The sequence below is a fragment of the Prunus dulcis genome, chromosome 4 (genome assembly GCF_902201215.1).
Source record: "Prunus dulcis chromosome 4, ALMONDv2, whole genome shotgun sequence".
Lineage (NCBI taxonomy): Eukaryota > Viridiplantae > Streptophyta > Magnoliopsida > Rosales > Rosaceae > Prunus > Prunus dulcis.
Window position 1 is genome coordinate 9459930 of NC_047653.1, and position 25304 is coordinate 9485233.

General features: G+C 37.7%; 7 protein-coding genes across 22 annotated transcripts in view; 3 read left to right on the plus strand and 4 right to left on the minus strand.

The window, feature by feature from the left end:
• Positions 1-946, minus strand: part of LOC117623907 (zinc finger BED domain-containing protein RICESLEEPER 1-like) — a 4264-nt gene extending 3318 nt beyond the window's left edge. Inside the window, exon 1 of the mRNA XM_034354939.1 lies at positions 661-946. The gene's annotated coding sequence lies outside the window, so the exon portion shown is untranslated. The remainder of the gene's footprint in view (positions 1-660) is intronic.
• Positions 1-8090, plus strand: part of LOC117623910 (NADH kinase-like) — a 23323-nt gene extending 15233 nt beyond the window's left edge. For 2 of the 4 annotated variants that reach the window (XM_034354948.1, XM_034354949.1), the window contains exons 2-6: positions 5278-5383; positions 6371-6625; positions 6800-6880; positions 7206-7357; positions 7511-8090. In XM_034354948.1, the coding sequence (XP_034210839.1) occupies positions 5291-5383; positions 6371-6625; positions 6800-6880; positions 7206-7357; positions 7511-7889 (960 nt within the window). In that variant the 5' untranslated portion in view covers positions 5278-5290 and the 3' untranslated portion in view covers positions 7890-8090. Of the gene's footprint in view, positions 1-5192; positions 5384-6370; positions 6626-6799; positions 6881-7205; positions 7358-7510 lie in introns of those variants that run through there. The other 2 variants (XM_034354950.1, XM_034354947.1) reach the window with 2 other exon arrangements.
• On the plus strand, positions 2012-4809 carry LOC117623909 (NADH kinase-like). Of its 4 annotated transcripts, none has more exons than XM_034354943.1 (5): positions 2012-2163; positions 3082-3348; positions 3524-3604; positions 4056-4207; positions 4326-4809. In XM_034354943.1, exons 1-5 carry the CDS (start codon positions 2065-2067, stop codon positions 4744-4746), a joined length of 1020 nt encoding a protein of 339 aa, XP_034210834.1. In that variant the 5' UTR covers positions 2012-2064; the 3' UTR covers positions 4747-4809. The 4 variants fall into 4 exon arrangements, with proteins under 4 accessions (XP_034210834.1, XP_034210835.1, XP_034210836.1 ...); XM_034354944.1 differs by having other exon boundaries at positions 3094-3348; XM_034354945.1 differs by having other exon boundaries at positions 3103-3348.
• A 183-nt stretch (positions 8091-8273) lies between the features above and the next one.
• LOC117623912 (E3 ubiquitin-protein ligase CCNB1IP1 homolog) lies at positions 8274-12628 on the minus strand. 7 transcript variants are annotated; one of them, XM_034354954.1, is made up of 10 exons: positions 12396-12628; positions 12166-12308; positions 10730-10837; positions 10533-10605; positions 10029-10074; positions 9838-9868; positions 9363-9618; positions 9097-9260; positions 8577-8817; positions 8274-8496 (listed from the first exon to the last, which is right to left on the minus strand). In XM_034354954.1, exons 3-10 carry the CDS (start codon positions 10797-10799, stop codon positions 8490-8492), a joined length of 888 nt encoding a protein of 295 aa, XP_034210845.1. In that variant the 5' UTR covers positions 10800-10837; positions 12166-12308; positions 12396-12628; the 3' UTR covers positions 8274-8489. The 7 variants fall into 7 exon arrangements, with proteins under 7 accessions (XP_034210845.1, XP_034210843.1, XP_034210842.1 ...); XM_034354952.1 differs by having other exon boundaries at positions 8577-8847; XM_034354951.1 differs by having other exon boundaries at positions 8577-8865.
• A 3315-nt stretch (positions 12629-15943) lies between these two features.
• LOC117626229 (B-box zinc finger protein 22) lies at positions 15944-18238 on the plus strand. 3 transcript variants are annotated; one of them, XM_034357891.1, is made up of 4 exons: positions 15944-16221; positions 16319-16750; positions 17203-17449; positions 17994-18238. In XM_034357891.1, exons 1-4 carry the CDS (start codon positions 16045-16047, stop codon positions 18005-18007), a joined length of 870 nt encoding a protein of 289 aa, XP_034213782.1. In that variant the 5' UTR covers positions 15944-16044; the 3' UTR covers positions 18008-18238. The 3 variants fall into 3 exon arrangements, with proteins under 3 accessions (XP_034213782.1, XP_034213780.1, XP_034213779.1); XM_034357889.1 differs by having other exon boundaries at positions 17904-18015; XM_034357888.1 differs by lacking the exon at positions 17994-18238 and having other exon boundaries at positions 15954-16221; positions 17203-17695.
• Positions 18239-19190: 952 nt separating this feature from the next.
• LOC117626228 (protein ROOT INITIATION DEFECTIVE 3-like) lies at positions 19191-20891 on the minus strand. The gene has a single exon (XM_034357887.1). The coding sequence runs from the start codon at positions 20504-20506 to the stop codon at positions 19274-19276; it is 1233 nt and encodes a 410-aa protein (XP_034213778.1). The 5' UTR covers positions 20507-20891; the 3' UTR covers positions 19191-19273.
• Positions 20892-21168: 277 nt separating this feature from the next.
• Positions 21169-24394, minus strand: LOC117624644 (protein VTE6, chloroplastic). 2 transcript variants are annotated; one of them, XM_034356021.1, is made up of 5 exons: positions 23808-24394; positions 22833-23086; positions 22481-22604; positions 22272-22376; positions 21169-21688 (listed from the first exon to the last, which is right to left on the minus strand). In XM_034356021.1, exons 1-5 carry the CDS (start codon positions 24195-24197, stop codon positions 21593-21595), a joined length of 969 nt encoding a protein of 322 aa, XP_034211912.1. In that variant the 5' UTR covers positions 24198-24394; the 3' UTR covers positions 21169-21592. The 2 variants fall into 2 exon arrangements, with proteins under 2 accessions (XP_034211912.1, XP_034211911.1); XM_034356020.1 differs by lacking the exon at positions 21169-21688 and having other exon boundaries at positions 22266-22376; positions 22486-22604; positions 23808-24295.
• Between the last annotated feature and the right edge of the window lie 910 nt (positions 24395-25304).

Consider the following 25304-nt stretch of genomic DNA (forward strand, 5'->3'; position numbering starts at 1 on the left):
AGCATATCTATAACACAACCCACATTATACCAAAAAGACAACATTAAAACCAGTGAATAAAACAGCAAAAGTACATTAAATCTGACAATAGATACTAATTATGTGAAACAAACCATGAAACCTCACAACTTGAATATTGATTCCAACACAAAATCTTCCGACACAAAATTCCATTGAATAGGAAGCCATAGAAGGTAAACATATAACTGATATGTACTTAATGAGGTTTGACAACACAATAAATTCCATTAAGAGTCAACATTTTGAGTCATTTGTTGGGTTAAATTGGCCCATATCACAATTTAAGTGATAAAATCAGTGTCAAATCCTGCTCCTCTATATCATACAAAATCACGAGGCAACCACAACCTCATCACTTAGAAATTCATCAGCACCCAAAAACCAACGTCGAGAAATCAAATTTCGAAGAAATGACAACCAAAATCTCAAATTTCCCTCAATAAAGTTTCAACATTTCAGCTTCAATTTCCTAAGCAACAAAACAAGCATATATGCATCAAATTGTGCGATCTGGGTAACACCAAAATCAACCAAAGAAACACCCACAAACATTAGAAATTGCAATTAAAATCTGAACCTAACAGAGTGAGAGGGCAAAAAAAGTAACATTTTCACAGAAATGTTCGAAATTGGTCTTACAGAGTAATTGTTGTAATGACTTTGTATCTTCAAAGAATTTCAGGAAATCCGATCGGTGCTCCGGCAAATTGGGGTTGGATTGTGAGAGACCCTGAAGAGAGAAGGAGAGAGTCTGAACCCGATGTGGCTGCGAGAGAATATGGGTTGGGTCCGATAAGAGTATACCCGGATTGATTAGTGGGTCAACGCATTAGGATATTATTGTAGCTCAACCGAAAACCAATTGAGGAAAGATCCGGACCCGATTGAAGTGAACTAACCCAAGCTTGGATCCGTTTTGGTTATGGGCATCTGGGTTTGGGCCTCAAGTTGATTGATAAGTTTTTTCTTTTTCTTTTTGAGAACAGTTGAGTTTGAGTTTTCTCCTACCTAGGTTATTAATTTATATTTTACACCCTTATAATTTGGCCAAAATTGCATTTTGATTCAGAATCTTCAAAGTAATTCAAAAAGACTAAGATATTACTTAATTACATATATTAAATTAAAGAGGTTGGCAAAAAAAAAGGGTAAAGAAACTAATTTTATATTTTCAAAATAAAACAAAAACAAATTAGGCCGCGCGGCTATACCTCTGAAATCTAGATTAGCCGAGTATAGCTGGACGGCTATACTATTTTTAAAAAAATTAAAAACGGTATAGCCGCGTGGCTGTATTATATATAAAGCACCGCCCCAGCCTATGCACCACGTGTCAAACATGTACCGCCTCGCGGCTATACTATTCTTAAAAAAAAAATAGGGAAATGGGTATAGCCGGTCGGCTATACTATTTTTTAAAAAACTTTTAAAATCCAGGTATAGCCGGACAGCTATACTATATATATAAAATAAAAGGACCCGCCCAGCACCAAGGCACCACGTGTCAACGAGTAAGGCCGCTCGGCTATGCCATTTTTTAAAAAACTTTTAAAAACAGGTATAGCCGTGCGGCTATACTAGGACCCCAAAGCTAGACACCACGTGTCAAAAGGTTGCCGCTACACTATTTTTATAAAAAAAAAATTTTAAAAAGGTATAGCCGAGCAGCTATACTATATATATATATATATATATATATATATAAGACCAGCCCATCACCTAGAAGCCAGGTGTCGAACACAGTATGGCTATACTATTTTTTAAAGAAATTAGTAAAAAAGAGTATAGCTGCACGGCTGTACTATTTATATATAAAAAAATAATTAAAACTGAGTATATCGGCTCGGCTATACTATTTATAGATATAAAGAAAAATGGACTCAGCGACTAGGCCTCACGTGTCAAACAAGTAAAGCCGAGCGGCGATACTATTTATTAAAAAAAAATGTAAAAATTCGTGTATAGCCGCTGGGCTATACTATATGCAAAGTCTAGGCCGAGCTTTGGCTGGACAATCGTCAAACCTTTCACAGAGGGAGAATAATGTCGAGGAGGAGATTGTTGATGCTGTTAAAACCGATCGACGTTTACTCAGATTCTCAATCAGACGGTCCATCTCGCATCACCAACCCTCACTCTCAGGTAATATGACGCCCTGCCTCTGCTTCTTTCATATTTGAACTGTTTCCTCTATAAGGGTTTAGTTAGATTATTCACTTGCATATATTCAGCTTAGCATTCCAAGTGTTTGCTAAAATGCCAAAGTTGATTTTAGTTTGAACACTTTCTCTGTCTGCTTTATTTTGTATGATCTAATTTAGCTTTGTAAATAAGAATTGGGAAATGAAGAGAAATGAGAAAAGCTTAGTTCTTTATAATAAAACTAATTTCAATGAATGAAACAAGTCCATAATGAGGGTGAAAATGAAATTAGAAGTGAGAACAGTGAAGAGATTTGTTCGTTGTGCCAATTTGTAAGATTTTTTAGTGTGGGTGAAATTTTGTCTTTTTAGTTCTTTTTCTTTGTTATATTGACTTTTTGAATAATAGTTTCATGTATGAGTATGCCATGCTTCAAGATGCCAAACATGGTCAAGTTTTCATGTGTTTAGGCTTGCACAAAACTCAAGTATTTCTTCCTAGGATTCATGTTATATGGATATTAGCCTCTCACCCTCTGCTTTGCATGCTTGAGGCCTTTTCAACAGAACCGAAGTTTGAGAAAACTGTTGGAATCAGTGGAGTGGGGAATAATTTTAAAACTAAACGGTGTGTGAACGTTTGATTTCACTAGTTTAACCATGTAAATAAGAATGCCATACCCGGAAAAGATAAATAGGTTGATTTTGAAGTATTTAAATGTTCCACCAGAAGTTTTGGCATCAAGGTCAGATTACAATATTTGTTCAATAGCTTATCTCTTGGTTGTGTAAAATTTGGCCCGGAATTACAGTTAGAACTTGGACTTATTCTCCAAACTCTTTTCTTCTTTTACACCCTCTTGTTAACAAATTCTCCCACCCTCTACTCTTGAGTCAGTTTTAAACCCTTGTAATTCAGTTTCTTTTGAAGGAATTGCAGATGTTACATCATTTGGAAAATAGGCTAAAGGTGCACAATGATGCAATAAATTTTTGTCAGAATATTTTGTGCCGCAAACCTGTTGAGTGGAAATCTATAGTCCTTAACAATCTATCACAGCCCATCCATGATGTGGATCTTGTAGTTACAGTTGGTGGCGATGGCACTCTATTACAAGCTAGCCATTTCATTGATGACTCAGTTCCAGTTCTAGGAGTGAATTCTGACCCCACACGGGCTGAAGAGGTTAGTTTCTTCTTTGGCTAAGCCATAGAGTGTTAGCCTTTATATTACCATATTAGTTTCCTGAGTTTTGCTTAATCATTGCTTGTAATGAATTCATCTTTTATTCTTTTTCCTGCTTTTGGGGCAGAGACTCGTATATATCAGAGCAGCTTATTTTCCATATTTATTTGGTTAGGTGGAGAAGCTCAGCAATGAGATCGATGCTACTAGAAGCACAGGCTATCTTTGCGCTGTAACTGTCAATAACTTTGAACAGGTAAGACCACGGCATGAATTTGATGCAAAAGGAAAGCAGAATTGAGGCCAGTCAGAGTGTGGTTGCTCTATCCTAGGGTGTCTTTAGAACTAGTCATAAGGAAAGTACTCAATTGATATTTATTTGCTTACAAAAGCCTTCCTGATAAGGTGTTATAAGGCATCTATCTGGTGCATAAAATGACTTTTCTAAAATGGGGTTTGATTAGTGGGGGGATCTGTGTAGCCAAGCCCAATCACTTGGGAGTAAGGCTAAGTGATTTTTTATTTCCAACTCTGTGTGGTTATTCTGCATAACTTCAATATGATACCATTTATCTGTTTTAGAGTTAGGAAGTGAATGATTTGTGGCAAAATCAGTGTTTTTGAGTCTGAGGCAGGACTTCCATTTTTGGTTGCAAGTTTTAGAATTGATCTTTTGAAAATTTGCTCTTTTTTGTTTTTCTTCATAGGTACTGGACAACATCCTCGAGGGTCGAACAATTCCTTCAAAATTGACAAGGATATCCATATGTGTGAACTCACAAGTGCTTTCAACTTATGCTCTTAATGATGTTTTGATCGCACATCCATGTCCAGCAGCAGTTTCACAGTTCTCATTCAAGTAAATCCTTATGTTCAGTTAGCATGTATCTACATTTTCCTATATTTGTTTGAACTCCTGAACTTCCCTCCCCACCTAAAAACAAAATAAACTTATAGATAGAGCTCCTTGTCTGCAGAATTAAAAGTGATGACCAACCATGTTCCCCCTTGGTGAACTCTCGATCAAGTGGTCTCAGAGTGTCAACCGCCGCAGGATCAACAGCTGCGATGCTCTCAGCAGGCGGTTTTCTGATGCCCATCTTATCTGAGGATCTCCAGTTTATGGTAAGAGAGCCCATTTCACCAGGAGAGACCTCAAGCTTGATGCACGGATTAATCAAATCTCATCAGTCCATGGATGCTACATGGTTTTGTAAAGAGGGTGCCATTTACATTGATGGTTCTCATGTTTTCTATTCTATACAAAATGGGGATACAATTGAGATATCTTCAAGGGCCCCAATTTTGAAGGTTTTCTTATCTCAACGCTTACAGACAACAGTGAAGAAACTTGAGGAGGAATATTTACAGAAAAAAGAAATACTTTGTAAATACTAGCTGTCCTGTATGTGCTGAACTCATGATTTCTTCTGTCAATAAAATGACTATTTTTTATCTTTATTTAGAATTTTAATTGATTAATTATTTTTTAAATCACCAAATACACACCAACAACAACCCGTTACTGCAATGCATGTGTATGATCAAAAAAATAATAAATGGTGATAACAAATAAGAAATGGTCATATTAAAAACGAAAGTAGGGTTAGTTCGGTGTAGGCGGTCCACTGGTAAGTCAATATCATTTTTCAATGGGTTAGACCCTATCAGTAAGTAATCATTTTTTAATTTAATTTACACTTCTTTATTGTTAATTTTTGTTACCATAATTTTTTAATTTAATTTAAACTTCTTTCTTTTTTATGACCCTTGAATTTTTGTTACCATTGCATATGTGAATGAAATCTGATGACTGCTCACTGGACCCTTACAAATTACAATTGTTAAGTGCGGGCCTGTTTATGCAAAGTCTAGTCTTGGCCGACCTTTTGGCTGAACAACCGTCATACGCTTCACATAGAGGGAGAGGAGAGAGAGAGAAATGGCGACAAAGAGATTGTTGCTGCTGTTAAAACCGTTCGACGTTTACCCAGTTTCCCAATCAGACGGTCTGGCTCGCATCACCAACCCTCAGGTACTATGACGCTTTTGCTTCTTTCTGATTCAGTGTCCGCTAGAACATGTATCTTATTGTGGACCCTCATATTTGAACTGCTTCCTCTAAAGCGCTGCTAGTTTTGATGATTCAATTGAAATATTCAGCTTAGCGTTCAAGTTGTTGGCTAAAATGCCCAAGTTGATGACTTTGGTTTGGATACTTATAGGTGGTCCGCTTGATTTTTAATTTATTTGTAAATGAGAAGTGGGAAATTAAAGGAAACAAAAAAGAAATTAGCTTTTCTTTATGAAAATATTCAATGAATTGAAAAACTCGATAATGCGAGTGAAAATGGAATTAGAAGTGAGAAAAATAAAGAGATTTGGACGTTTTACCAATTTGAAAGATGTTTTAATGACATTTTGTGGTGTTGAAAAAAAATCTTGTATGAGTATGCCATGCTTCAAGATTGCTTGCACAAAAGCTCCAGTATTCGGCTACTAGTTTCTCATCCCACACTTTGCATGATTGAGGCTTTTACAAACAGAACTGAAGTTTGAGAAAACTGTTGGAATACAAAATGTTGATGTCACTAGTTTGATCCGGTAAACAAGAGAATGTTGTACCCAAAAAAGTTTTGACTCTATCATCGTATAGATAAATAAACTTAAGGACACGATATCTCTTCTGTAGGTATGTCTTGTTTGTGGGAAGTTTGGAAAAAAAAATTACAGTTAAGACTATTCTGTAAACTTGTTTCTTCAATTACATTTTCCCTTAAATGGAGCCTCGAGTGAAGAGCAGAGAGCCATGGGCTTGCTTCTTCTCATAGTGTTCCAGACATTGATTGCCTTGCTATTTCTGAGGGATGGTTTGGTTCCATCTCTTTGTGAATTTTGCAGAGGCATACAAGTAATTCATCTCCTGTTGATTCATCATTTTATGTTTTTGCCCTAAACCCTAACCGTATATCCTTTTGTTGAGTCAGTTTACAACACCCTTATAATTCAGTTTCTTTTGAAGGAATTGCAGATATTACATTACTTGGACAACAGGCGAAAGGTGCACAAGGATGCAATAAACTTTTGTCAGAACATTTTGCACCACAAGCCTGTTGAGTGGAAATCCATAGTACGCAACAATCTATCAGAGCCCATCCGTGATGTGGACCTTGTTGTTACAGTTGGTGGTGATGGCACTCTGTTACAAGGTAGCCATTTCATTGATGACTCGGTTCCAGTTCTAGGAGTGAATTCTGACCCCACACAACCTGAAGAGGTTAGTTTAGCTAAGCCATAGAGTGTTAGCCTTTATGTCATCATATTAGTTCACTTCACCAAGTCTCACTTAATTGCTCGTAATCAGTTCATCGTTTTTTAATTTTTTTCCTGCTTTTGAGGCAGATACTCATATAAATCATTGCAGCTTATCTACTGTATTTTACTTCGTTAGGTTGAGAAGCTCAGTAATGAAATTGATGCTAATAGAAGCACAGGCTATCTTTGCGGTGCAACTGTCAACAACTTTGAACAGGTAAAACTCTGCCAATGAATTCAGTTGATTGGAGACAATCAGTTTGGTTCCTCATTTCGAGGGTGTATTTAAAACTAGTCAGTACTTGAAGGAAAGGAAACATCTAATGTTCACAAAAGAGTTAGGCATTCATCTTCAACATAAGTTTCTATGTCATGCTCAAACTTTTAGTTACGAGGAATATTTCCATCAAAATGATCCCTAGTACTACTTCTCTCCAGTAACCACCTTCTTTAAAGGAGAGTAAGAGTTCTCAAAGGAAATCCATTTGCGTGCAGAATCCGTCCTGCTCTTGTGTTAAAGGCATCTCTTTTGTTCTTTTTAGGTACTGGACAGTATCCTCGAGGATCGAGCTATTCCTTCCAAATTGACAAGGATATCCGTATCCGTAAACTCACAACTGCTTTCAACTTATGCTCTTAATGATATTTTAATTGCACATCCATGTCCAGCGGCACTTTCACGGTTCTCATTCAAGTAACGTTCTTTCATGATCTGATGGTCAGATAGCTGTATATTCAACTGGTTTCTTTAGTTAACATGCATCTAACTTTTATTCTTTAAATTCCTCAACTTCCCTCCCCACCTCAAAGCAAAATAAATTTATAGATTAGAGATCATTGTTTGCAGAATTAAAGGGGATGACCAGACATGCGCCCCCTTAGCGCACTCTCGATCAAGTGGTCTCAGAGTTTCAACAGCTGCTGGATCAACAGCTGCAATGCTCTCAGCAGGCGGGTTTCTGATGCCCATATTATCCCAGGATCTCCAGTATATGGTAAGAGAGCCCATCTCACCAGGAGTGGCCTCAAGCTTAATGCACGGGTTAATCAAATCTCATCAGTCCATAGAAGCTACATGGTTTGGTAAAAAGGGGGTCATATATATTGATGGTTCTCATGTTTCCTATACTATAAAAAATGGGGATGCCATTGAGATATCTTCCAAGGCCCCAATTTTGAAGGTTTTCTTGCCTCACCATTTACAGAACATTAGTGAAGAAACGTGAGGAGACATATTTAGATAAAAATAAATTAAACATTTTTTGTAAATACAAGCTGTGCATACGTGCGGAACTTTTGTAAACATGCCTCCTCACGTGTTTGTAAGATTTTGATTCTTTGATTTCCAGGAGAAATTTACTAAGTTCAACATAGCTATGTAGACATGGTGAATGTATACAAATGGAATTGTTTTGGTTTCCTCATCATTAATTGGTTGCATACAGCAGCTATATGATCTGTTAAGACTGCAATCCTATATTACGTTTTTTTCCCTCCCACCTACCAATTATTACCACTTAATGAAAATTTTCTGATCGTCATAAATTGCATAAGGGATTTCCAGTGGAGAAGAGGGGAAGGGGGAAGAGTGAGAGGTGAATCAGTTTCCAGCATGCAAACCCTTTGCCATTTAAACTATTAACACAACACGTCCATCTTTGATGTGGGATACTCTCGACAGCTTCACCCAAAGCAAAGGGTCAGCACGAAGGCATGTTACGAGAATTTCTTTTTTTTTTTTTTTTTTTTTCCTAAAAAAGAAATTATAGTCATAGTAAACATATCCGGCATGACCTTCAGCAAACAGTGAACTCTCGACTTCAAGCCTAGAACCTGAAAATCCAGGTCATGAAGATTCAGCAATGGATTATTGGCAGCAATGTAAATTTAGCAGAACCAAGATTGAAACTTACGTGAACATCTGGGGACGGTTACGAGAGAGCTGAGGCCTCTTTATTGGGGAGAGTATCAAGTTCCTTAAGGTCATTGAGGGGTTGCTAGCTCCAGTTCCAAACATAGGGTGAGCACCAGCCCTTCTGTTCACAGCATCAACTGGAATAGCAGCTTGTTTTGCCGGTGAGCCAACAGAGATGTCAAAAGGACCACCAGAGTTTGAACTATTCTGTCTTGCTGGCCATATATCCTCCTTTGGCCCTGGAGTTTCAGGAGTGAGAACCGGCCAATCTGCAAGAAATAAGTCAACTGGTTTTCGAAATATTTGAGCCAGCAAAAAAACATAATGCTATGAAGTACTGTTCAGTGTCATGATAGCATCAAACGTCAAAACTTTGTAGTGTTATTTTTCAAAATTAGTATATGGATTTTCTGTACTCTTATACAATATTATTTCTAGTATGTCATGAAATACTATCCCGGTGTTGACAATTAGTCGATTGAACTGTAATTCTGCAACTTTAAAAGGATAAAAGTTACCTTTTCTAACAGCTTCTCTGTTATCCAAGATGTTAGCTTGGTTTGAGAAAAGATCAGGCTCATTTCTTGAATAGAAATTGGTCGCAGGTTGAAGGGCGGATCGTTTAACTGACTCGTACTCACTCCTCAATTGATCATACATTTCATCTAGTTTTCTCTTCTGTCTGGTGGTACATGAAAAGTCAAGAAAATCAATATATTAGGGCCCCAACAATGCAAATATGCCTCAGGAAATAGTATCAGTAGGTGGGGAATGGACACAAGACCTGGATTTCTCTGCAAATTTTTCCTGGAGCTCCTGCTTATCTTTGGACAAGCTTTCAATCTCTTGTTCCATCATTTGACACCTCTTCGCCATTTTCTGGTATGCAGTATGCACCTGTTCCAATTTCTCAGTGAACTTTTCTTGCATTGCTTCACATTTCTGCCGGAATTGAGCTACTATTCTGTTCATCTTGAACTGCATTTCCAGTTCCTTTTGCCCAATGTAAAACATGATACTCCTGTGTGCACTCTTCATTACTAAGAACATTGTTAAGGGAAACATGTACAGACCATTGTCTCTGTTACAAAACAGTGAGAAAAATTGCTTACAATATACAACTTATTTGGTTTGGTCACTCCCTCATAAAAAATGCACCAATGGCTTTGTGCTATCCCATTTTATGCTGTTCTTTCCAGATAATGGAGCAGTTTTCAAGTATCAGATTATTAAATTGCAGAGCAAATGGAAAAGGATACATATCTGTGGAGACACTCCAGCCATGGCCATCTGAAACAGAATATGTTAGAACGTTAGCAAGAAATCAAGTTAAAGGATACAGAATGTAAGGAAAAGTAATAGTACCAAGCAGGGGGGAAGATTCCATTGAATAAGGTAATATAAAGTTTGAAGACAAGCTAAGTCTATCCATTTAGGAATGCTTGCTTACATTTACCCATTCATCGTTTGGATTGATATCCACAGGTTTCATAAGACTGCCAAGAATAGAGAACAATGAGATAGGCAGAATTAAATAAGACAACTGCTTTATGAAAGTAGGAAACAGGTTTGCCACATTGTTTCTATTAAAAACCCAAGTATTATTGGTGCCAGGAGCTGTCAAATTACAGTTTTCTTTTTTTTGGTAAGATAATAAAACTTGCCTTTTGGGTTCTATCAAAGAATTGCTTAAACTGGTTCTTACAGGAAAATAATTCTGCAGCAACCATTGATGCCAGAAACAGAATAAATTTTGTCTTCAGCATTCATTCCATGTAGTCCATATATTTACACTCTCATATTACTTATTATTATTAACAAAGAAAAAACTACAACCTCTCATTTTATGTTCATGGATGCTAAGCAGACCTGCACACCTAAAAAAGGCCAAGGCTTAAAGAATACAAATTCCCAGACAAATGCTAGATTGTCTAAGATCTTTACCAACTCTTACCTCTTAGAGAGCACTTGATCACAAATGGGACATGCTCCATCATTGCCAAGGATCTTGCTGGCATCCTCTGTGCCTTTTCACACTATTAAGGAAACTTCTATGCAAATATACCAATCAACCCTAAATCCACAAAAAAGAAAAAAGAAAAGTTACAGCTATAAAACTGTAGAGGGAAAATTTTCCTTTGCATAGGATACACAAAAGGTGGCCACAGGTGGTGGAAACAGCTCGCCCTTCTAGTTCTCGCCAACACGCATTGCATCTCATTTTAGCCTTCAAAGACAATCTCTAATGCAATGGCATGTCTGCGGCATATAAAACATGTTGATCAACAACGCTATCTCAAGGTTTCTCAACTGATTTATATGCCTGCTGTTATTGGTTTCAAATGAGAAACCAGAGAGGCTTGTAGCCAAATAAACAAAGGAAGCATAATATTTTTCCAATTTAGAGAAGATATAAGCATGAGGTGAAGTCATGCTTCAATGACATGGACATACAAAGAAACTACCATAACGCAAATGACGTCTCATGAAGACAAATTAGCAAAAGAAGATACTAGTCTGTTCATAATGGACACAAAAGGCATGATGGTTTTGAAATTCAGAGTAGTTGTTACAACTTACAAACGGGAATTCAAAATTAAAGCAATGAAAGAGAACCTGTCCCAAAAATGCAGTTTAGTTTTGAAGTCTTAAGTGACTAGAAAATTTCAAAAACATTGAAAAGCTAAGATGCTAATCTCATATTTTGATGATAATAGAGAAGCCTCATGAATTTCAGTCAAGTTGGATGATTGAGCTAACAAAACTGGTTGCGAACTCAGGTATCACAACTAATCAAAACTGGAGCGAAGAAAACTTCACCCTTAAGTTTTTCCACTTAAGTCATGCATTTAACAAATTACATAATGAGGTATTTCAACAAGTATGAAGTTTACAGTCAAGTGGTGCACTCCGTACTACAAGACTTCGAAACAGCATAGAGATCTGTTATGTGTACGTTAAAACACTCTTGGTATGTTAACTCAGGTAAGGGTAGGATGCTCCTCTATTTAAATCACTTACTCAAGTCTGTTTTTACCGACAACAGTTAGCACAACAAAAAACCATTCCATCAGGTTTTAATCTTATACATGTTAGGTAATTTATTCATCTCATGAAATACTAAACTACTTTAGGTCAGCAATATCAAATATGCCACAAATTCGAAGAATGAGAAGATTGACATGAGCTTCATATGCGACTATTAACATAAAATTTTAGCCATAGTTGTGTGTTTTTTTTTCACTTTCCACCAAAACTTTGAACCAATGTCTGAAGTAGAAGTAAAGAACTCACTGAGTATTTTATATATGAGAAATATGTTAAATCAATTATGTCCAAATTAACAAAAATTTCTTTTTAAATTACTCTCTTTTTGTTCATCATTTCTACGGCAAAAATATGCAGAGAAAGAAAATACCTTCATGCTCACTGACAATATAATTTCAGAAATAAAAAGCATAAAAATACCGAAGACTACCCATCAATAAGTACTTATTGCATCGTATATGCAAATTCCTTTGATTTTAACGTTTTCTCAGCGACCAAACAGAGAAAAGAGCGTTCTAACCTTGAAAATAGGATCGTACCTGAACGTTAACCAAAATTCTGCGCCAAAACTTTGATTTAGTTGCTTGCGAAGAAAGCTTTCGAACTATAGGCTAATTGCGATTTTGCGCTCGTAAAACTTGGCCGTTTCACGGTGTAAGCTCCGATCAGTAAAATAAACTTCCTGAAAACGCCAAGGAAAGTAAAAATTACAGATGAAAGGACGAGAAAATTGACGATGAAATCCAAATCACGGCATGGTAAAACTTACAGAGATTTATCGCAAAAGCTGAATTTTTCTTTGTTCTTTTGTCTCTTCCAATTGGAAAAATGAGTTTTCAGCTATACGGAGGAAACGCAGGGAGAGAACTGAAGAAAAGCCCTAGGGGTTTGAGAATGGATTTGGCGGGAAATGTTCTTGCTCTGGAAGATTGGTGTGTACAGCTTCTGATTCGAATCAGAAATGGCGGGGACAAGTCACGAGCTCTGGTTTGAGATTTTGTTTATGAGAACGAAACGTTTTTTTGTGATTTTAAATTCCAAGAACCGTGGCGATATGTAGGCCTGGCGATATGATATTCGGGTCGGTTTTAATTGATATGAATGGCCCGACTCGAGCCCAAGTCTCTATGAGCGGTTTTTTTTTTTTTAGGGTGAAGAAACGGGGCTAAAGCCCAACAAAGAAATTAAACAATAGCTCGAGACTTACAGACTCCAAATAAATCTTCACTAAGAAAGGACCTAATACTGTCAGGAGGGTCATGGAAGGTTGACAGACCCAACTCAAGACATGAACCCAATTCAACTAGTTTATCTACTACCACGTCGCACTCACGATATACATGATGAATAGAACAAACCCAGTTTTTGTTTATATAGTTTTGGCATCCCCACTACATACCAGCAAGAGGATGAAGGTCTTCCACATTTTTGTTAAGAAGGTGTACTGCGGTTGCTGAGTCAGACTCAAGCACAACTGCACTACAACCTATATCCCAAGCAATTTTCAGTCCAAGATAGATGCCCCATAACTCAGCTTCCAAGACTTGTCCTGCATCAAGATTAACAGCAAAGCCTCTCATCCACTGCCCAGAACTATCTCTTAGTACACTCTCAACAGCAATGCGTCTATCCTCACATTTTCTGCACCCGTTGGTATTGATTTTAATCACTCCTTTATTTGGATATTGCTAAGAGAGCGCAGCAAGAGAGCAAGTGAGTTTTCTAGTTTTTTTCAATATTGGCCTGTGTCCAATCTGCAGCAGCCATAAGAATGACGTGTCTATGAACGTTTTCTATAACTCACCCACCACCTAAACCTAATATTTCTAAAATGATTATGAATTCTAAAATCCCTAAAAGCGTACATTTATTTTTGATTTGTTTTTAGGTATAGACATGCCCACCATATGTGGGCCATGGGGTGTAGTGTTTTTTTTTTTTTTTTTGGTTGAAATCGAATTTCATTAAATAGAAGGTCAAAGTCAGATTACTATGGGGTGGAGTTGGGGCTGCTACGGTAATCATCTTGTGTGAAATTGTCAACTTAGGATTATGTATTCATTATAACAAAACAGTGCTATTTCTGTTACATGTAAGTTTATTTTGCTTATTGAGTGATATTTCTCTTCTCAACGTTGTAAGAGATCCCAAAGTCGAATTCTCCTCTCCTCCCTTATCAATTAAAAAGAAAAAGAAAAAGGATCACATGTAAAGACCATATAGTTTCCATCTCCAATAGTTAAGTGTTACCAATACTATACTGAGCTTCAAGACCATAGGGATCCCAATTTCTACAAGTACACAATTAACAGAGGTCCAATTGGGCATGTACAAATTGACCTTCCATACCATGTAGCCCTGGCCTTCTTGAACATGTGGAGATCCCAAACGATCACAACCCTATTTGCTATTTGCTTTTTAATTGTAAAACTCACAATGGTGGGAACTACATAAGGTTCTTCATAAAGGGCCTTATTTTGTATAGGCTAGGCTGTCCTCTCCAAGGAATCTCATTCCTTACTTCATTGAAAAATCAAGAATAAGTATATATCTCGCATTACTTTTTAATTCATAACTGCACGTAAATAACTTGTAACGAAAATGATTCATTCAATCTATATCTCCGTTTCAAGTTAGTAACATGTACAAGGGAGCCCACAAATACCACTAGAAGAAAGCAACAAGACACCTATCATGACTATCTTTCCTCAATGAGCACTCTTCTAGTTATCTTGTACATATGTTGTTGGTTTTCTTTATTAAAAAGCAAAATTGTAGCAATAGTCCTTTCTTACTTTACTTTTAGTCCTTAAACCTCAAAAATTGTTATAATCATCATTTAATTAGATATCGTGTTGCATTATTGGTCACTCCGTCAATTCTGTAAGATTTTCGGTCAAAATTAAAGGTAAATTGAGAAATTCTTGTCAAATATTTATTAAATAAATAAACTATTTAAAGAAAAAAAAACCACTGACACTACCCAAAAAACAGCCACTTTATCCCCATCCCCACTTACCCAAATTTATCACCACAACCACCCACCTCAACTCAACAGCTTCACCTCTACGTTTTTCCCTGCATCACCGAGTTCAAGCTCAGCACCACCAGGCTCAAACCCATCAAAATGAGCAAACCCTCTTCCACCCCACCAACAGTCCACCCCAATCTCTCTCTCTCTCTCTCTCTCTCTCTCTCTCTCTCTCAGAGTTCGGTTGCCGCATCCCCTTTTGGTACAATTCTATATAAAATTGAATTTCTTGATTTTATTTATTTATTGAACTTCCCTTTTTCATTCTTGAATTGTTGTTGATTGGCTTCGTTCCATTTGGACATTAGTGTTTAGTTCTCAGATTAAGAGGCTGAGTTGCTGAGGTAAGGGGAGGGTCGTGCGACTGGGCTGAGAAGTGGTGAGGGTGGTAATTGGGTAAAAGTCTTATTTGCCCTTCAAAAAAATATCAGGCGCATCGCATATGATCAATTTTGACGAAAAAACTATTAGAGTTGACAGAAAAGACGAACGGTGCAACGCGATATTTAATTAAAAGACCACCGTAATAATTTTTGAGGTTGAGCCTTAACCCTTCAATTTAGGACCACCTACCCTACAACTCATTTAGTTGAAGACTTGAACAATAAAGGCATCCCATGCCTACCAAACAATACCAGTCCTTGGGTGAGCCCTCTCATTAATTTTTGTACCCGAAATAAAACGCCCCAAGTTGCTCCAGTGTCCATTCTAAAAACATAGTGGATATATAGACTTAGTCAAGTTAATTAAAACAGATGTGATCCCTATTCTACTTATAAATTAAAATAAAGTAAAATATTATTAAGATATTTAGTGATATACCCATTTCTAGCACTAATATTATAAATAATATCTACACAATTGAATTTCTATAAACAAACCCAAAAAAAACCCAAAAAATGATAGCTAACCTTATTGAATTTAATATTGATTATTAAATTACTTTGATGCCCTATTGAGTGCTTTGGGTATTTTTATGAGATTTTGGGGTTCTTGTTTTAAGAAATTGATGGCCTAAATGGGCTTTGGGTGTGTTTCTAAAGTCCTATTTGGGCTCCCATATTGGGTATAATAGTGATTCTCCCAATATTATTTATATAAAAAATTAAAGAAAACACACCATGGATCCGAATCAATCAAAACCCGACCCGAGTGGAGTGTGCAAGCAATTGAGCTAAGATATTTGTTAGTAGAGGAGTATTGTAATTTACAGTTGCAAAGCAACGGCGGCCTCCTACGCCACGACACTTGTTAGAAACCTCCACGTGTACAAATTGAAATGGCTTGCTGGCCTCAAAAATCACTCATTTACTAGCTCCTCCTCCAACTGTTGAGAGAGAAGAAACCCAAGAAGAGATTTTTGAAGGGTTTAGAAAGAGAGAAAGAGATGAAGATACAGTGCAACGTGTGCGAGGCAGCTGAGGCCAACGTACTATGCTGTGCAGACGAGGCAGCTCTGTGCTGGGCTTGTGATGAGAAGGTTCACAAAGCCAACAAGCTCGCAAGCAAGCACCAGAGGGTTCCTCTGTCTGCATCTCACATGCCCAAATGCGATATCTGCCAGGTACTTAAATCCCACATCAAAAAGTTGCTTTTTTTTCTTCTTAAGAATATGAAAATCAACATGGGTTTTGTTTGAAATTTGAGTTCATGATTTGCAGGAGGCAGTTGGGTATTTTTTCTGTTTAGAAGATCGAGCTTTGCTCTGTAGAACATGTGATGTTGCTATACACGCTGCTAATAGCTTGGTGTCAGCTCACCGGAGGTTTTTGCTCACCGGAATCAAAGTTGGCCCTGAGCCAACTGAGCCTGATTCTGGAGGTGGTGGTGGTGGTGGTGGTGGTGTTGTTGGTGTTGGTGTTGGTGCCTCTTCTTCTTCTGTCAAGTCACGTTCTGGGTCTGGGTCTGGGTCGAGATGCGATACGCACAATCCAATGCCTGTGGAGTGCAAGGTAGCACCGGCCGGTGTTGATGTGATGCCTTTTGCTGGGGGTTCTTCAGCTGGGACTGTTCCTCAGTGGCATATAGATGACTTTCTGGGACTCTCTGATTTTGATCAGAGTTTTAGCTACACTGAAAATGGATCTTCCAAGGTGTGTGGCCATGGTGTCCAATGTTCAATTGTTATTAGAATTTATGATATGGTACTGCTGCTATATTCATATTACAAAATTGTGGCACCTATTTTTCTGTTTAATAAGAAATTTGGAAAGAAAGTACTGCAATTTGGTCTCAAACTCTCAATAGTCAATTCATAAGATTGCACTGCATTTGCAAACAGGAATGTCTTATAGGCTTGTGCTCTGGGTCACACTGACCCATTTTTACCCCTGTTTTGTTGCAAACCCCTTATGCTTATTGAAGAACCGACTTAAATTAGGCTATCAAGTAGAAGACAGAATTCAAGACTCCTTTATTTTTTTCTTAAAAGAAAAAAATGAAGTACCCTTTGTGACTGATGACCTACTCCTTGTCATATTTTTTTCTAGGCCTTATGGTTATCTCAGTGCATAATGGTGCTTCTATTTTGTGCTATTTCTATCAGGCTGACTGCGGTAAACTTGGGGAGTATGACTCACCAGCTTTAAAATCATCTGAGGAGGAAATGGAAGATTATGAGTGCATAGGTGAGGTGCCAGAGACCTCTTGGATGGTACCCCAGATACCTTCCCCACCTACAGCCTCGGGACTCTACTGGCCTAGAAGTTCTCAGATTTCATCTGATTTTGCAATGTTTGTTCCAGACATTTGCCACTCACAAATGCAAAACCCTCTTTATTCTCAACATAATGGTACCGTCTCAAAACGTCGTAGGCAATTCTAGTCCTTGCTACAAAAGTTACCATATGTTGGATTTGTTTGACTGTGCTTATAATATCATTTTGTGTACCGTTCTTTCTTCTCTAGAGTAGAATAAGTGTAATATTATGCTATGGTATCTGTTGAAAGTAGATTTGTCTTACTTACCACTTTCCATGTAGTGTCTGTAAACATCTTTTCACAAAATAAAAATAAATTAGTTGTATTTGGTTACTGCATCATATGGAGTTGATTTTTTCCCATTAAGATTTACAAGGTTCTCCTTTGTTCGATAGGAAAGTCAGAGTTGTTACCATGCTCATAAAATTCAATGAATTCAAGAACCCAGACCTAGTGGTTGGATGTTCTGATATTTCTATACTGAGAACCTTGCAAAGTTGTCATAAATTCAATTACCTGGTGATAAATCTGTAGTCGTTTTTTCAGATGCTTTGAAATGTTGAAGCTATGGTCACTTACTGGCTCCTTGGTTGCTTCAATAGTTCTGAAATTTTTATGCTGGTTCAAATATCTCAGCTGGGCTGATGTGACATCTTAGACAATCGTAACAACTGATGACCTGTCCATGACTGTTTGCCTCCCATGTCTTGTGCATTGGCTTCTCTCTTTCACATGCAGTTTACAGAGGCTCACAAGGGCTGATGCTAGCATTTTTTATATTTGATATGGTTAAGACTGTGAAGCAGTATGATTGAACTAATATGTCATTGGTTCTCATTGAGATGCATTGAGCATCACAAATAAAAGTTTATCCGTCTATATGTTTTGTGGGTCTCTTATGTCAAGGTATTATGATATGATCTACTAGAAAGTTATGTACTTGTTCACTTGTGCATGATATTTAAGTCCCAGCCCCATGCCTACCACAACTTTATGTTTCGAGTCATGGTATTGTCATTTCATGTTTTCTTTTTGTTTTTCACTAAGGGTTCAAATACCACGCAACCTTTTATGTTAGGAATGCTTCAAATCAAATGGTATCTGCAATTTGAATGATGAAAACATGTTGAATTTGCATAAAAATTGGACAATAGCATATGCTTAAATGTTTGAATTGTTGGACAACATTGCACATGGCAAGAGTATGGTTGGCCTGCTAGATAGCACGAGCCCAAAAACAGGAATGCAAGGGAGGAAATATCCATTACTAGGCTTCCTTCTAATCTTCTTGTTTAGAGATTCATGTTACCACTTCTTTGTTGATCTGCAAGATGGATGGTGGTGTTGCGCCTATATGTTTGTATGCCATATGTCTTTCTCCGTTTGTCCGCCTCTCCACATGCAGGCCCATCATGCATGTGAGGGGGGAGTAAAACGTAAAACTTGATATACATTGTTGACTCATTCCTTGATAGTTGACGGACAACTTAAACTTTTGGAGCCAATGGTTGTCTAACGAGAGTAACCCCATTTTCTTCCTAAGAAGTTAGTAAGAGCAACCAGATTCTTACACATTTTGCTTTACATAGAAGTTGAATACAAGTTTCCGTTGTCTGTTGCACCTCATAATTATGTACACGATCTGTATACGATGAATTTTCATTTCATTCTAACAATGTCTTCAGAATGTTGCGTATTTGATTGTACTATTAGCTATTTTGTGACTTGTGAGCACCAGATTTCCATGCCCGTTCAAACAAACATTCCATCTAGTTTTTTCAGGAGGGCAGATATGAAATGAATAATAAAAAATAAAAAACTAGTGTCCACCAATGTATTTAATTTATTATATAAAAATATATATGTACTATAACAGATTTTGCATATAGAAATTTGTATGATTATGTTTCTCCCTTTCACCACTGTTTGTTGTTGCGACTACCTCTCTTGGCTTCCTTGAGGATGAGTTCCAAGAGCCTCTCATACATTGCAATAGCAGATTCAAGCATATCAATGGCTCTGTTTCTATCATTTGCAGCCACTTTCAACACATCTTCCATTTCTAATATTTTCTTTATTGGCATATTCATAAGTTCTTTGCCAGAAGACCCAAAGTGGCAATTTCCAGATCCGTAAGCACCATTGCTCATTCCAAAACCATACGCTTTGCTACAATTTATGCCTGTAGCTGCCACCAGATCACTAATGCTCCCCATCTCATTTCCAAGAGCCATGATCACCTGACCCGCATCAACTTCCCAGACCCAAACACTCCCGTCTTCCGAAGCCGATATCAAATTCCTTCCCCCATTCACCATCACCACAGATACAACTGCTCCACCGTGCTTTGGAGTCCACGCGATCAATTCACTGCCTTGGGTCACAAGTTTCCTGCTTCCAACTTTCAGTGATCCCTTGTGTACTGAACCATCTGATCCTGCAACATAGAACTCAGGCTCTGTTGGGTTCAATGCAACCCATGAAATAGTGCATGGAAACACAATGGTACGCAGGAGCGTTCCACGCAAGAGACTCCAGAATTTACATGTGCAATCCAATGAGCATGAGATAATCTGGGAGTTGCATAATCCCATACCAGAAATAATGGCAGTCACTGAATCAGAATGAGCAGCAAACCTATGCAATATCAATTCTTCCACACTGTCATATCCTGAGGCTCCTACAAGCTGAAAGATAGGGACAACAACAATGGTCCCATCATCGCTGCCTGAAATCAGAAGTGACTCATCATCACTGATTGCAAGGCAAGACACAGGCTTGCTATGTGCAGGCAATGGTTTGAGCACATCCCCTGATGGGATTGAAATTCCATGCACACTGCCTGATAGGCCACCGGCAAAGAGATACAACCCGTCAGACGTGACGGTGAGGGGTGCAACGGGCTCCGGGACAGGGAGGTTATGGAAGGCAGTTGAAGACCACCAATTGTAAAGGTGGACTGAACCAGAAGCAGTGGTTGGTGATATGTGTGAGGCAGCAATATAACTCTTCCCAACAATTGCAAGGCCTCGGCGTGGTGACCGGCTGCCTGTGAATTGTGCTAGGGCGGCGCCTGAGGAAGCATCATAGGCAATAATGGGGCCGTCAGGAGAGCTGGTGAGGACAATTTCATGTGGAGAAGAAGACATGCTTTTGAGGTGGGTAAGAGACAATGTAGAAGAGCATGGTATGCAAGGGCAAAGGGGTTTATGAGAGGTGGCAAAACGAGGAGGGCATGTTTGAAAGAGAGGAATTCCTGGTGGTTTTTGGGGCGTTCAAAACAAGGTGCTCATCATCACATTTTGGCTGCTTCTGTTTTGTTAAGAGTAAAATGGACGGTATGGTTTATATGGGACTGTGGCTGTGGGGTGATTGGTCAAGTAGAACTGAATCACATTCACTAATTGGACACAAGAAATGGAGGTGGTTGATGAAGCAATATTTCTAAGGCATCTGATATTGTCATATTATAACTGAATCATTAATTTTTAACATCCTCCTGAGCTGGTAATTAATTAGTTTTCAGTTGCAGAAATCCACCCAATTGGACCATCTTATTCAATTCAAATTGACTTGACCCCTGGATTGGAATGGAAGGCCTCCTATAGAAGACACTATGAAATAGAGAAAATGGGTAAATAAATATTAAAGTTTAATTACGATAGTACCCTTTAATTTCCAAATTAATTGTGAAAATTATTTAATATAAAAAGGGTATAATTGGGCCTTGATACATGAACTTGCAGCAAATATAGGACAATATCATACAGTTCAGTCCTGTAACGCATGGTACACAAACATAATTCAGAGATTTCAAAAAGAAATGATGTTCTTCATGGAACATAGCAAAATAATCCCCTTTGTCACTACTTAAAATTAATTTCCATGGTATATACATTTTTTTTTAATTACCATTTTGATGAAAATAGTTCACCAAAATAATTTCGGAATAACTTTGAATGAGCGTATCGCAATCTCTTCATCGTTATACATATATTGAGTAATTAAATGTAGCTTCTTCAGTTGTCAACCAGAAATTGGAGGGCAAAAATATTGAACCTCAGACGTGCAAAGGAATGATGTTTCCATAAGAGGAGCTGAAATTGTAATCTGGCTCCCATGTAGAGTGCAATGGTCTAGTTTCAGTCACCAGTGTAAAACACATGCATCATGTTTGATTTTGTTAGCACAGCTGGTTGGCACTTAGGAGGAGAAGCATCTCAACCTTCGTGAATTTACATACGCAGGTTCTGGAGTAAAACCTGCTGCATGAAGACTGCTAAAATGCTGCCCATGGAAATGTTTATGACATTCACAGCATCATTGTTGAGCTGTAAAACAGAGCATAGACAGCGTGTAAGAAGCACATAGAGCTAAAACACAGAACAAACCAGCAAGAAAAATTTATATTACGTAGCAGATCCAGAACGTTGCAGTCAGGTATGTCTACAGAGATAGGGAAATCTGTTGAAAGAAGCTGCAGCTTTTGGGTTGAAGAAGAAGATCATGGTCCACCACGGATCAATCTCTAATTCATCATGAGAGAAAATCATACAAATCTATTTTTCTTAATAAACACATGTAACCCCAGGGCCCTCCATGCTTCTTAAGGTACCAAAGACCTTTGAGAAAGAAAATTATAAACACATGTAACCCCTAGAGCCCTCCATGCTCCTAAATTTACTCATCCCGTTTATCAGCCCAACCTCAATGGGATAAAAAAGCACATACTTCCCAAATTCAACATTGATTCACCAAAACATGAATTTGGCTGACCATTGGCACTCCTGAATATTCTTAAGAGCAAACTTCCACGCCCATGACCCAATCATACCAAACTGATTGGGTGAACAGAATCAATAAAGGAGAAAAAAGTTACATAAAAAGAATCAAATTATTGAAATGGTTGCCTACCCATCGAAATCCTTCCTTGTCTTGAAGAGCAGCACCTATAATGCTCTCACCAAAATTAGCTATTTGGGAAGCTATTACGCATATAATTGCTTCAGGGGCAGTTATCTGTTTGACCAAAAGTACAACAAACGTTATAAAATGAAAAGAAAAAAAAAACAGACAAAAAGATAAAACATACAAAAATTGAATGATTATACAGGAAACAGCACCTCACCCATGAGACCACCAACAAATGCAAGAAGAATAGCGGCCAAAAGTCCAGCAAAGGTTCCCTCGACACTTACAGCCCCCTCTGTTCCCCTTGGAACTACCTTCAATGTTGTAACTAAGTACCTGGTCAAGCAGCACAATTTAGGCAATTGAAATTTTGTATTGAGCTGGGGTAATAGCAATAAATAAATTTGCATGCAAGCTATGAGACCAAAGAAAATATTGCTTATCTAAGAAAAAACAAGGTTTAAAACATTCCACCGATTCTCAACTGGGTATCATAAGAATGTAACACGAAATCTAACAACATTTACATGGAGAGCCCAACTAAAACCAAACACAGAAACTTACGTTGTTTTGCCATATGCCTTTCCTATCTCACTTGAGACAGTGTCACTCAACTTAGTACAGAAGCTGGCAACAAACCCAAGTTGCCAAAGCCGAGAATATCCAATTCCTCCTGCTCCAAATATTGCAAGAAAAGCACAAATACAACCAGCAGCACTGGATCCAATAACACTTCCTGGGCCTCTCCGTCCTTTCCTCTTCTCAGCTACCCCCTCAGCCTCCTTTTGTGCCATTCTCACCTTTGTGACTGCCGTGCCCTGATAAGATATTGATCAAACCCCATTACGAAATATCAGTAGCAGAAATGAATTGGAAGTTAGTTCCATTAAAGAAAGAAAAAGGATTGCTTAACAGTTAGTCTTCAATCAAGCCAATTTGCCTACCAATCAGCTTCTCAAAAAAGTGTGCCAACACATAAAAATTGGGAAGAAGGGAACTAGCTAATAGCAACAAAACACGTTACTTTGACCAAAATCAGAATTAGACATTACACATTTTTAGCATGAATGGTTACTGCAGTGGCAAGAATGGTCACCGGTTCAGTAGAAGAGGGTATAGTCCACCAAAGCAGCAAAAGGATTACACATACTAAAAATTATTTGAAGTTTTATTTAGCTGTAATTTAATAATTCAATGAGCCACATGGCATGAAATTGTTAATTTTAAGTTACAGATTTCATGAAAATCCCCGTTTAACTAAGTAAAGTTATCAACTGCCAGTAGGAAAGTTCAGCATCTGAAGTTTTGCAGCCCTCGCTCAAATTCAGAAAACCAAAAATGAGGGGAAAAAAAGAACAGACTTTGGAGCACAATTGTTTAAATAAAGAAGAAAACTTTATACCCATTATGAATAAGTTCTATGAAATTAACAGACTGACCAATTTATACCCAGAAAAAAAGTAGAAAAGATGAAGACCCATATTGAATTAATCTCCACAAAACACTCACAGACATAAAAGAAGGAGATTTTTCACTCACAATGACGAAGTATGTGGCCACCAAGAGAAACCCAGAAGACCCAAAAGCGCGCCAAGTGAGAGTACCAAGCAAGAAAGCAGCTGCAATGCCAGAGACTGAGAGCCCAGAGACCAAAATCGGAGAACCCAATAGAAAGATCAAGAGGTTGCTTAGGATGGCGGACTGCCACGTGGGAGGTGATGATTGGATCAGGCTCATTACCTCTGATACTGCACTCTGCACACTGGCTGCTTGAGGCTTCATCATGATCTCCTTTATGGGTTTCCTGTGGCAAGGGCTTGGAATTAGGAAATTTCTGGGGAGAATGGAGGAGGAGGAGCGGTGGGATTTTAATAAGGAAGGAACTGGAGGAGCTTTGATGTTTAATAGGAGATGAGTTGACAATGCCATTTCTTTTGTGTGGGTTTTTGGATTTTGAATGCGGGTTGAGTGTTTAAGAAGATTTCTATTTGGATTCTAGCAGAGTCAGTCCATACGAAGTGTCAATTTTTTTGTTGGCCAAATCAGGAAGGGGAATGATATTCTCTCACACACAAAAATAATGTGTTATTAAAGTTTAAACATGAGATCGTTAGTCTTCAAACTAAAATTATGAAGTGTCAATTTTGATATTTCTATTTGGATCTTAACCCAAACTCACATAAATTAATAATATCAAGTGATAATATAGAGCTCTATCATGTTTCTTTTTTGTGGTAGGTAGCTACAACTACTAAGGAAGTGATTTTCTGAAGAAAAACACCTCCCAAATCAGCCCTAAATTAATAACAAAATGAAACATTTTTCGACATTAGAAAGAGAAGTACACCAATAATTATGGATCCTATTAAACGAACTCTAAAATTAACTGAGTACATCCTACTACCAAATTATTTATTACATTACTAATTTACCATAATATAAAATGACAAAAAACGATATATTGAATTGTGAAACAAATGTAATTTTAATAAGTACACCTTACTCACCATATTCAACCCTAATTTACCCTTGGCAGATCCATTTTTCTTGATTTCAGCTTTATATTCTTGCACTTGAGTTTGAGGAACAAGCTCGGATTTTTCCATATGATTCTCATTTGAATGTCCTTGACTTTTTATGCTAAACTCCCGATCAACTTCATTGGAATTTTTGTTTAAGCATATGCTTTCCCACTACATTTTTTTAGAGAGAGATATTCTTCCTTTAAATTGTTTATCAATTGAAGTCTTTTTCGAATCATTTTCAGTGTCATCTCAACAAGCATAACTCCATTTGTAGCTCCTGTTGGTATTGTCCATTTTTAATTCAATGGAATGAAGATCACTATCACCACCTGAGCTGTCTTCATCATCACACTATTCTCTATATCCAACAATTTCCATTCCATTCCATTCTTTCTTTGCGCTCTAGAATGATATGAATTTTTTTTTTTTAAAAAAATAAGCCTCAAGTTATTTGATTCTTTTCAAATTTTGTGTTGTGTGATAGAGTGTTATTAAGGTGTATTATGGGTAT

What these genes read in the sequence shown, in the direction of transcription:
- LOC117623909 (XM_034354943.1), top strand. Translation starts at nt 2,065, where the DNA reads ATGTCGAGGAGGAGATTGTTGATGCTGTTAAAACCGATCGACGTTTAC. An exon ending in TCACCAACCCTCACTCTCAG is followed by an intron (nt 2,164 to 3,081) that starts GTAATATGACGC and finishes CTTGTAATTCAG; the next exon opens with TTTCTTTTGAAGGAATTGCA. An exon ending in ACCCCACACGGGCTGAAGAG is followed by an intron (nt 3,349 to 3,523) that starts GTTAGTTTCTTC and finishes TTATTTGGTTAG; the next exon opens with GTGGAGAAGCTCAGCAATGA.
- LOC117623912 (XM_034354951.1), bottom strand. Translation starts at nt 10,799, where the DNA reads ATGAGATGCAATGCGTGTTGGCGAGAACTAGAAGGGCGAGCTGTTTCC. An exon ending in GATCAAGTGCTCTCTAAGAG is followed by an intron (nt 10,075 to 10,532) that starts GTAAGAGTTGGT and finishes TATTCTTGGCAG; the next exon opens with TCTTATGAAACCTGTGGATA. An exon ending in CAGAGAAGCTGTTAGAAAAG is followed by an intron (nt 8,866 to 9,096) that starts GTAACTTTTATC and finishes TTCGAAAACCAG; the next exon opens with TTGACTTATTTCTTGCAGAT.
- LOC117626229 (XM_034357888.1), top strand. Translation starts at nt 16,045, where the DNA reads ATGAAGATACAGTGCAACGTGTGCGAGGCAGCTGAGGCCAACGTACTA. An exon ending in CCAAATGCGATATCTGCCAG is followed by an intron (nt 16,222 to 16,318) that starts GTACTTAAATCC and finishes CATGATTTGCAG; the next exon opens with GAGGCAGTTGGGTATTTTTT. An exon ending in CTGAAAATGGATCTTCCAAG is followed by an intron (nt 16,751 to 17,202) that starts GTGTGTGGCCAT and finishes TATTTCTATCAG; the next exon opens with GCTGACTGCGGTAAACTTGG.
- LOC117626228 (XM_034357887.1), bottom strand. Translation starts at nt 20,506, where the DNA reads ATGTCTTCTTCTCCACATGAAATTGTCCTCACCAGCTCTCCTGACGGC.
- LOC117624644 (XM_034356021.1), bottom strand. Translation starts at nt 24,197, where the DNA reads ATGGCATTGTCAACTCATCTCCTATTAAACATCAAAGCTCCTCCAGTT. An exon ending in TGGCCACATACTTCGTCATT is followed by an intron (nt 23,087 to 23,807) that starts GTGAGTGAAAAA and finishes ATATCTTATCAG; the next exon opens with GGCACGGCAGTCACAAAGGT. An exon ending in AAGGCATATGGCAAAACAAC is followed by an intron (nt 22,605 to 22,832) that starts GTAAGTTTCTGT and finishes CTGCTTGACCAG; the next exon opens with GTACTTAGTTACAACATTGA.